The 10373-nt window shown below is 48.1% G+C and overlaps 2 protein-coding genes across 3 annotated transcripts; one reads left to right on the forward strand and one right to left on the reverse strand.

The window, feature by feature from the left end:
• Window positions 1-23: 23 nt before the first annotated feature.
• Window positions 24-3718, forward strand: mrnip (MRN complex interacting protein). Of its 2 annotated transcripts, none has more exons than XM_035410892.1 (6): window positions 24-214; window positions 328-387; window positions 578-678; window positions 1194-1263; window positions 1570-2906; window positions 3379-3718. In XM_035410892.1, the coding sequence occupies exons 1-5, from the start codon at window positions 155-157 to the stop codon at window positions 1957-1959; spliced, it is 681 nt and encodes a 226-aa protein (XP_035266783.1). In that variant the 5' UTR covers window positions 24-154; the 3' UTR covers window positions 1960-2906; window positions 3379-3718. The 2 variants fall into 2 exon arrangements, with proteins under 2 accessions (XP_035266783.1, XP_035266784.1); XM_035410893.1 differs by having other exon boundaries at window positions 578-669.
• Window positions 3719-4284: 566 nt separating this feature from the next.
• On the reverse strand, window positions 4285-10100 carry sqstm1 (sequestosome 1). Its single transcript, XM_035410891.1, has 8 exons — window positions 9674-10100; window positions 8781-8876; window positions 7908-8209; window positions 7216-7381; window positions 6772-6852; window positions 6292-6461; window positions 5464-5650; window positions 4285-4971 (listed from the first exon to the last, which is right to left on the reverse strand). Exons 1-8 carry the CDS (start codon window positions 9840-9842, stop codon window positions 4811-4813), a joined length of 1332 nt encoding a protein of 443 aa, XP_035266782.1. The 5' UTR covers window positions 9843-10100; the 3' UTR covers window positions 4285-4810.
• Window positions 10101-10373: the final 273 nt, after the last annotated feature.

Raw genomic sequence — 10373 nt, forward strand, 5'->3', positions numbered from 1 at the left:
AAGTGGGAATGTTGTGACGTTGACATAATGACGATTTTCGAAACAAATTGCCGGGAGAATGTTGGATGTATCACGAATCGCCGCGTAGTTGTATTTTACTTTGGGTATTTAACTTAACTAGTGCACATATAGAGTTCGTTGTCCTGAGAAGAACATGGTGCAAGAGTTTCATGTCCTCAGGTGTTTTTCCTGTCAGACGTTTCAAGTTCATCAGGTAATGTAAACTCACTTAGCCAGCTCGCTAGAATTAGCTAAACACTATCAGCTGGACACGGTTCCCTGGTAGCTAGCTAGCTGCAAAACTCACGGGAGGCTCTTTATTTTCAGGTGAAAAAGAGCAAAAAATGGAGCTGCAAGATGTGTGGAGAAAAGCAATCGCTCGTAAAGGTAAGGCGTGTACATTCATGATTGGTGCAACCATGGCAGCTAGTTAGGTATCTGACTGCAGTGACCTCAGACGTCAATTAGCAAGACAAGCAAGTCTTTAAGCTAACTGTGTGTCGGTGTGCTTTTTTCCTTTTGAAAATGATGAGAATTTCCGTACGTGTGGAGTAAATGTGTACCGTATTTCTCACAGGTGTACGGAAGGGGTTCAGGGGCAGATTGCAGACGTCACGTCCAGAAGCTGAACTCCCTGCGCGGGGAGCTCCACGAGGCAGAGCATGCGAGGTTCTCATGGTAACGCGCGCTGTGTTTTTTGAGGGAGGAGTTGTTGGTTACCGCTGGAATTTAGACCGGCACCCACCACTTCTGAACAGACTGCCCCAGGTTATTTGCACAACGGGACCAATGTTGTTGTTCTAGTTGAACTGGAAGTTAACTGGAGCATCTGAACTCATGACTGAAATGAATCAGTGGAAATCCCATTTTCAGATCCATTGGCAACAGTAACTTGTGTCCATTGGTGTCCAAACAGCTTATGATTCTTCGTAGCCTATTTTTAGCATTAAATAGAAAGGATTACAACCTCTTTTTTGGTACCAGGTTTCATTATTCATTATGGTGTTACATATTTATACAGAGGCTTCTACAGGGACTAGTTCTAATCTGTGTACTGTGCCTTAAATTTACCAGGAAATGTGTTCAATGGTGTTCAAAGTCATTGCATCTGAAATGCCATTTAATAACTAAGGGTATATTGGCTGTGTCTCTTGAAGCACATGTTGGTTTATCATCTGTCGGTGTTTGAACAGGGAGCCGGAGGATGAGGAGGAAGAACTCAAAGAGGAAGGCGATGAAGCTCTGACCTGTGAAAACCAGCAGGTGAGTTGGTCCAGACAGGACCTGCGTGAGCCAGGTTGGAACTGGTAGTTATGAAGTAGCATCTCCATTTATACATAGATGTTATATATTTTTGTAACTTAATGCGTAGCCTGTTATGTTCCTTTTTTTGTTTTAAAATGATGTAGTTGTATTGTACTGTGTGCTCATCGTCCATCTAAAATAAAATGGCGTATCGTATCTCCATTCCAGCATGCTTGGTGTGATTTGATGGTTCATTAATATTATACAGTTCTCCTTCTTTTCCCATTACCTAATGCGATGGGCATTTCTGTCTGTTTCCCACAGGGCGCGGCAGGCGCTGTAAGTCGCTGGAGCAAATACCTGAGCGGAGCAGGTGGGGGGGCGGGGCCTGAGGAGGGGGAGGATGAGGCGGCGGAGGAAGAGGAGAATGTTTCCATGGAGAGGAGCGCCTACCATGGCAGCTGGCGCGGCTGCACCAGGAAGGCGGGGTACTGTGCCCGTTCTGCGCCGCCACTCCTCCTTTCAGCGGGCGTGGCTGCGGGTCACCTGACAGCAGGCCGCTTGCCTGAGGGCTTCGCTGCTGTTCCGCAGCTGCGTACTCTTTCGCTGCTGAATGCTGCGCGCGGCATCTGTTCAACTCGGGTTTTATGCGTGTGGACCTTTTCACAAAGACGCTGTCACAGTGACGCTTTGCAGGAAAGAACAGGAAATTGAACAATTTGAGACCAAGCCTGAAACTTCCAAAAAAAACCAGCCAGGTTTAAAAAAAAAAAAAAAAAAAAGAAAAAAAACCCTGTGAGAGAAAAAAAAAAAGAAAAAAACAATCAAATGTTGGCGAGCCAAAAACTCCCCGTTGGGGAAATCTGAGAGAGAGAGCAGTAGGTTGCAGTTCACTTTCTGCTTTCCCATATTCTGATCATCCAGACCCATTGCTAGCAGTGGCTAGTACTACAGACACGGCTGACACACCAGGCCAAAAGAGACTACACTGACGTTTCTAATGCTTTTTTGGTTCTCCTGCATTTCATTACAGCTGAACCCTCTGTGCCTGTTTGCCTTTCAGAAGGGTGTGAATGGCATGCTGCCAGTCATGTATATACAGGTGTCACACCTGACATCCAATATCACCTGACCAGACATTTTCTTCGTGAGTGACATGCTGAAGAATATTTTTTAAGGTCGTTGATTAAGACTAGACACGCACACTCTGTTCCATTGTGTGCCAAAAATCAACCACACCCAAGTATTTAGCATGTGGTCTGAAACCTAGACTAGACTAAATATGGACAAAGTCACTGTGATGTCACCCATTGACTTTCTATGGGCTTTGTGAAAAGTGTTTTCAAGCCTGTGGTGTGCAGTCTGTCTGTGGGCGCTGCCATGTTGTACAATTTGGAGCTAGAGGCTGCGCAGTAGGGAAAAGGGGGACTCTGATTCGTTCACAAAATATTAAGAGGCCAGTAAGAAAACAGCTTGCCGATTGGCTGCTTTATGTGTGCGCTGAGTCCGCAAAGCTCAGCGATTGGTTATCGGTCGCCAACAGAAAGCGCAAGAGGAGCTGGGGTTTCTCGCTGCTGTCCGGGGAGTCTGCTCGTGCCGAGCGCGGCAGGGTCGACCAAAGTGCAGTTGAGGACCCTTGGCACAGAGCCAAGCAGAGCACGGTACGCCCCTAACTCTTTGAGCTTTTCAAACAGTCTTTTGCCCTCGTGTGCTTCACAGACTGAGCGTCTCCTCCACTCAAATACGAGGGCGGCAGTGTTTTCAGGGGTCTGTTTCTCTGATCTTTCATTGCGGACTTCTGTGAAAGATTGAAAGGTGTCTGGCTGCTGGAAGTGTAGGCTATGTTGTTATTATGGTGTCTGAGACGCGTTCAAAATGCATGCCTTTCCAGGGAATTCTGCTTTGTATTACATTTTATAAATGATCCATATATGTAGCTGGATGATGTATTGAAGTACTTCGGGTGTAATACCTTGCCCTATGACACATGTGCAGAACCTCATTAAGGATTTGAAGCTCTGGTCCAAGTTTAGTTCCTTCATTTTTTGACATTAGATTGTTAAAGGCCTCCTCCTGTTGGGGCTGATTGATGGATCAGCTCACATTTTGTCACCATGGTGTCTGTGATTACAGCAGCCTGAAGGGAAGCACGACTCGCACTCCAGCTCCTGGGCAGCATCAAAAAGTTCCCATGATGCCCCAGGCACCAGCAGACCGCCTCCTGCAGCTGACGCTCCTCCCCCACTTGGAGCCAGCAGCAGAGGTGAACCTGAGTCCAGGAGCTCCAAATGGAGCAGGTTTCTGTCTCTGCGGCATGAGGATGACGAGGAGGATGAGGAACCACAGAGAGACACTTACACAGGTACCTCCAGGGGTAGAGCAGGAAGTGAAAAACCACTAGGTTTCCCTTCTGTCTCCATGGGTCGATTTGAAGAACACGGCCGTTTCCAAGAGGAAGTCCGTTTAACCAACAGAGTGTTTGCGGGGGTTTCAGAGAAAAGCCCAGAAAGCAGCCTCAAGTTTTCTCCTGGTTACCAATGCATTCAGAAGGTGGCCAATCACAGAGACGGTCTTGGCCACCTCCACTCAAGACTCCCAGCTAGTGCAGCTCCTGCCTGTCCCCAGAACCTGTCAATCAGCAAGCCACACCCCTCTCTCCACTCCCTCTTTCAAACTGACGAGGACTTTGATGACTCATTTTAGGCCTTGTGTGCATTTCTCCCTCCCCCTCTTGCCCCCCCTTTTCTGGACCTCAGAAAGCCTGGATTCCTCCCCTATCCTCTCTGTTTACACAATTGTTAAATAACGATCTGTTTGTGTCCGAAATGAGCAGAGCCAAGGTAGATAAGACTATGCAGTGCAATGTCCGTTTTATTCACCTCGTATAAACTTCCCGGATCACGTGCAGCCCTTTGTATCTTGGCAGAAAGATTTATAGATGCTTTAAGACTTTGCTTTTATCCTCATTCATATTACTGCTGTATATTGGTAGTAAAATAAATGTGCTAATTTGGAGATTGTATTCAACAATGAGCAGAATCTCGTTAATGCCAAAGCGCTTTATTCAGGACAGACAAGACAGAGAAACAGTTTTTTTTTCCCTCTACAAAGTGCCCACATGACCAGCAAAATCACGACCGGCAATCAAGGTACCATCCACTTCATTGAGAGCTTGTAAAGTTTACCTTATGCTAACAATTCTCAGCTCCTTACAGCTGAACTTGTTTGTTTACTACTTTACCAGTTTAATTTGGTCACAAATAAAAGTACTTTTACTTTTAAAAGTATGTTAACAGGCTTAAATGCCTGATTAAAACAAAAAAACAACTACTCAGTATTATAACTAGCTGAGCATTGAGTGATCGGATACACCACTGTTATTTTGTTGGTACATATATCATTAGCGCTAATTCGTGTTAAAGCTGGTAAGTACTTCAGCTCATTTTTAGATTACATTAGAGAAGGATAGAAAAGAAGTTTCTGATAGGCTAGCTGTGGTAAATGCAGGGCTCTTCATGGTGCGGAGTGACCGCTCGGTCACCCCCCTCCCCGGGCGCTGTGCTGGTTACTTCGGAGGCCCGGGCTGTTTGGAGTACTGGATGGTGTCCAGCGCCGACCCGATGTCGTAGTTCTTGGCGTGGAGCAGGCGGGTGAGCCAGCCGCCGTCGTCCATGAAGCCCATGGAGAGCATCTGCGACAGGGACTCCACCAGCCGCGGGTCCGCATCTGCCGAGAGAACCGAGCCGGTTAAAGCTGGGTTTGAGTCCCTACTCCGGGAACTGACCTATGGCCTGGTTCACTGTAGCCATAAACTCCTCAAACTTCACTGGCTATATCCTGTCCCCATTACTATTTATACCGGACTTGCAGGTAACTGTGGCTTTTTAATTATTTGCTGAACGTTATACTATCTTTCAGTGGTCACGAGTGTAGTTCCGGGGTGTCCAATCTTATCAGAAAAAGGCTGGTGTGGGTGCAGGCTTTTGTTATAGCCCAGCACTGACGCGCCTGATTTGTACTTCAAGGTCTTCACTGAAGACCAAGATTAGTTAATTTGTTTAATCAGCTGTTGTAGTGATAGGCTAAAAAACCTGCACCCACACTGGCCCTTTTCAGATGAGACTGGACACTTCTGATATGGCATTTAAGACTGGAGGTGGTACAGGAAGTGAGGTAAGACCCGGCGGTGGCACATCAGGATATGAGGTCATGCTGTACCTTGTGGCAGGTGGGGGTACAGCGCAGCCTCTCGAAGGCCCGTGGGACCCTGCTCGGACGTGCTGGGGGCCCCTGGATCTTCCTCGCCCTCCTCCATCCTCATGGACTGCAGCTCCCCCGTGGAGGGGTCCACCTCCTTCGGACTGAGGTGCGTCCACTCCTCATCGCTGCCCAGGTCCTTCGGCCCCTGGGGGGGAGACGGAGACGGGAGTTTGTACAGGTACACAGATCGAAAGCCAGATTGCCTAAAACGGGCCTGTGTCCAGAGGTCCACAGGGGTTTTCAAGTGCTATCTCAGCTTTTACAGCTTTCTGTAACTGGATTTGGCAGTTTGTGGTCTGTTTGCAGGCTTATATAATTTGTGTATCAATCTTGTGGTTCAAATATTGGAAGTTGAGTCAAATGTCTCTCGAGTGAATTGCCTTTAAAATGTTGTTATGCTTTGAATGGTCAAAAAGGGACAGAAATTGGAGATCACAGTCCAGGCTGAAACATAGTTGGTAAAATGCCAGTTAACACTGGATACTTTATGAAAGTAATGCCTTGTGAAAAAGGTAAAAGAACCCTCTGTAAGCCTAGGGTGAGACGGTGGCGTTGGATTGCGGCAGCGTAGTACAACGGTTAGGGAACCAGGCCTCTGATTCTGAGGTTGCAGGTTCAACTTCTGAGGCACTGCCATTGTACCCTTGAGAAAGGCACTTAACCTGAACTGCATTCAGCATAAATGGACTGCTTGTAAAAGTGTAAGCTGTGTAAGTCGGTGTGGAGGAGAATGCCTGCTACATGCCCAGACTTAACTACATTAATCTGCGTTAGCCAATAGAGTACCTTTGTCCCGCTCGCATTGCTTTTCAGACTGCTCTGTTTGTCTGTGGTTTCCTCTTCCTGCCTGCCGTCAGACTGGGTGCTGGGGGGTCCTCCGGAACCGGGCGGGGTCGGGGTCGGGGTGACTTTGGTCCGTTTCCCTTCGTGCTCGACGTCAATGTCCACGTCGATGCCTGCGGACGCATCGAATATTTACACGGCGCATTTCGCAAAAACATTCGTCATAAATGCGCTTCGATGCACGAGCCAGACTAAAAGCATCATGAGAAGCAAGCCTGTGGTGACGGGACTAAAGGGGAGAACTCTAGGGGGAGGAATCAGTCTCAAACAGCCTGCAAGCCCATCCCCCTTTGGCCGGCCCTGGGCGTGGGTTCGTAGTGACGCAGCACGGTCAACAGGCCAGTCTGTAACGCACGCCATCTGGACAAGGCTTAGTAACAGTCGCTGTGCGGCGATGGAAAGACGCCGGCGCTTTTAACCTACCCAGGGGACTCAGCATGGCCGCCACGCCCTCTCCGATGTTCTTCAGGTACTCCACGTTGGCCTGGGCAGAGGCCGCTCCGTCTGTGGGTGGAGCGGAGGAACCGGTCAACAAACAAGTTTTCAGCTCAAGGGAAAGGAGATCAACTTTTAGGAATGGAGGTTCTCGCTTTTGTACAATTTAGCTAATGAACCAAAGCACTTTTCGTTGTCCTGAGGCATTTTAATGGAGGATTCTACAGCCGAGTGAAATGGCTATGTCAGACGTTTGAACATATTTACATATTTTACGATTTTGCTATTCTTGCTTTTGGAGATGTAGTCGCTCGTCAGTTTAACTGAAAGGTTTGAAATGAGAAACCGGCTGGATGCAGTGTAAAGCGAGAAGGCCCTTCCACCCTTTAAACACCGATACGGAAAGTGCTGTTGGAGGTGTGTGGAGCTCACCGGGTGGGGCCTGCCCGTTCTCAGGGGCAGGCGGGGTGGGCTCGGAGGCAGGGCTTGTTCCGGACGGGCCGGGCTCAGCCCGGGCCTGGTTCTGGGCCCCGGCCCACATGCAGTGGCCCATGCCGTGTCTCATCTTGCGCATCCACTTGCCCCGAGGGAACCAATGCTGAAACGGCCAGAACCAGAGACACACTCAGGACTGCTAGAAACAGAACTGGACCACGCACACGGACCGAACTGCGTAAACTATTTAAACAACTCGTTAAGGAAAACAGACAGCAGCTGAGAACTGCCTGAACCCAATAACAGAACCAGATGCACAGGCTGAACCATCATTTGACAGAAATGATTCATACGGGAACATTACGTTCCCGACTCCAGCTGTTACTGCTCCTTAGAGCCAAGGTCCAGCACTGCGAGTACAGCCTACTGGACAGTGACTGACTGTGAACATCACACTGGGACACGTCTTGTATCATCATGACGATCTGTCGGGGCTCTACGGTACTCCCAACTGTAGGAGCATTTGCTCCTGAAAATTGATGTGCGGTAACAGAAAAGATCATTTGGGTGAACGTCTAATCGGGATGCACTGGCGCGCTCCAATTAAATTTTTCTGGTTGCATGGAGGCAGCCTTAACGTTGCCATGGTGACAGGGCAGAGAGAAGGGGGGGGGGGGGGGGGATCTCACCTCGAACATGTTGTTGAGCGGGTGCCAGATGGGCATGAGGGCGTGCTCCTTGTGGAGGCCCTTGGCCTGGCAGGTGGAGCACAGGTCGTAGTCCGGGCACACGGTGCACTTGAAGCGCGTGCCCGCCACCGGGCCCTCACAGCCGTCACACGTCACACTGGGGTGCACCATGGGGTGGGGGTGGGGGTGGTGCGGCGGGGGAGGCATGTGGGGGGCTCCCGGGGTCGGAGGGAAGGGGAACGGGAAGGGGGCGGGGCCCTGGAAGCCCTGCGGGGGGACGTCCCGCTTGTTCTCCCTCTTCTCTGGAGGCGAGAGAGAGAGACGGAGAGGGGTGAGAACAAACTGTGCTCCGCGTGTTCTCCCTGTTCTGGCTCACAGGCTGGCATACCACCCGGATAGTAATATGACACCTGGTGCCTATCTACTGGGCTCTGCCTAGACTTTTAGGGGCCCTAGGCAAAAAATTATTTTCGGACCTCTCCAAAACATTGGCACCTTCTGATTTTTAATCGATCTGTCAAGGGAATGCGAGAAGGCTGGGCACTGGGTAAGAAGGCGGGGCCCTAGGCACAATGCCCAATCTGCCTAGTGAGAGGGACGCCTCTACCTGTCTGCTTTCTTTAGTGGCAGCTGCCTGTTGGTGAACTAAGCAGGTTCTTTCATAAGTTACTTTATAGCTCATCAGTTTAACCCTGGAAGTTGTAAGATCACAAATATGTGATTAGAATGTCCTTAACTGAGCATGCTAATGCTGATGTAACAATCACTACCAGTAACTGAAACAATGGAATTCTATAACACCGACTTAGAATGTTGAAAAAGGCCTACTCTTCAAAGGATTGATATTGTCCAGGATACGCTAGATAAACTCACCTTTGATGAAGACGCGCAAGGTGTCCTCCTTCACGGAAGAGAGTCCCATGATTAGCTCCTCATCTGATGAGAAGGCGATCATGTCCCCATCCTCATCTGCGCATAAGCACACAAACGCACGCAAATCAGTGAGTGCTTATCCTACTGATCTAAGATAATCCATTATTTACATTTGGATTGTTATCTTGTCACATGAGAGCGAATGCGTCACGTGGTCTGCTGTTCCTACCACAGTTCATTGTGACTCGGCGTTGCGCAAGAAACCCCAAATACTGTCAGTAGCCTATTTGGTCATGTGACTTGAGAACAAAATTACTAATCCGCACATTTTTAAAAAATTACCTGAAGCATAATTTTCCACTGAAATAAGCCAATGCAGTACTGCTTCGAGTTATCCTAAGATACATTCTTGTATTGGTTTGAGCAGATATAGCCTACAAATAATAATTCCGAATATGCAAAAAATAATGTGTAGCCTAATTCAAGGAACACTACACGTCAGCGCCGGTCTCTTAAATCGCGAAGGCCAACTAGGCTACATGTCTGTTGTGACACAGAACTTGTTTGTCAGTTGCTGTGCTGAAAAAATACAAAAACCGGGTCAAAGACTGGTTGACCATTTCGGACTTGATAAGCGAGAGAGGAAATCTAATGATTGCCTCTATATGAATGTAAATAATTGGTCATTTATTTGCACTATCCATAGGAGACACTGTACGTAGATTGCTTTGGTCACGGAATGAAACCTACATTAAAGCTTCAAAACACTGCTCCACGTAGGCTACAATGCGGAAGGGCCCACGATTATGTCGTTATTCCCGCCAGTACAGTCCAGAATTTAGTCGCCCAAGTAAAAATATACAGAACGGCCCAAATAAATTGCCCTTATTTACCTTTGTAGTACATCTGGAAGGTTGCATTCCGAAGGCTTTGGAAGACGTCGGCCACTTTTCGATTCAGGTACTCAAAACTGGTCGCCACATCTTGGTCTACGGTGAAACGGCGGATCTCCCTTTGGACGTCCTCCCTGCCGAGCAGATATGCTTTCACTGTCATCGACATAATCGCTGCTTTTCTCCGGCGTTTACAATGTTCAGATCTGTCGTGAATTATCTGTTGCGCAGCTAGAAATTACTCTCGCTGAAACGACTTCCGATCAGCTGTGCTGGTCCCTCTGGTGATGCCTATCCTGTTTGTCTGCTACGGTTACGTATGTACTCTCTGCCGACCTGTAATTTTTATACGGCACACCAGCCAATCAGGTTTCACCATTGACCAGGAGGGGGAAGTCCGCCGTCTGAAACCACCCCATTCCTTTATATTTGTTATTGTCTGCCAATGCTGCTAGCGTGAAGGTAGGCTGCAGTAGCTATACAAAGGGGCGGAGCGATTAAATGTGGGCTGAAGGGCGAGGAATGACGAAGCAATTTCTCAGCGGGAAATCCCCTGATGAAATCATTGTGTTTTCACCGTTAATAATTATATTGTTTTTAAAAACTGTCTTTGAACCTTTTTTTAATTCGGCATATAATGCAACATTTTCTTTGAGAGCTGTTTTACAGGAGATGCAAACTTTATTTATTTATGTATTTA

The sequence above is a fragment of the Anguilla anguilla genome, chromosome 3 (assembly GCF_013347855.1).
Source record: "Anguilla anguilla isolate fAngAng1 chromosome 3, fAngAng1.pri, whole genome shotgun sequence".
Lineage (NCBI taxonomy): Eukaryota > Metazoa > Chordata > Actinopteri > Anguilliformes > Anguillidae > Anguilla > Anguilla anguilla.

Excerpts from the sequence above, each read along its gene's own strand:
- mrnip (XM_035410892.1), top strand. The coding sequence starts at position 155 with ATGGTGCAAGAGTTTCATGTCCTCAGGTGTTTTTCCTGTCAGACGTTT. Across the intron at positions 388-577 it reads AAAAGCAATCGCTCGTAAAG|GTGTACGGAAGGGGTTCAGG; the intron begins GTAAGGCGTGTA and ends TATTTCTCACAG. Across the intron at positions 1,264-1,569 it reads TGACCTGTGAAAACCAGCAG|GGCGCGGCAGGCGCTGTAAG; the intron begins GTGAGTTGGTCC and ends TGTTTCCCACAG.
- sqstm1 (XM_035410891.1), bottom strand. The coding sequence starts at position 9,842 with ATGTCGATGACAGTGAAAGCATATCTGCTCGGCAGGGAGGACGTCCAA. Across the intron at positions 7,382-7,907 it reads CGCTCAACAACATGTTCGAG|CATTGGTTCCCTCGGGGCAA; the intron begins GTGAGATCCCCC and ends TGGCCGTTTCAG. Across the intron at positions 6,462-6,771 it reads GGCCATGCTGAGTCCCCTGG|GCATCGACGTGGACATTGAC; the intron begins GTAGGTTAAAAG and ends ATGCGTCCGCAG.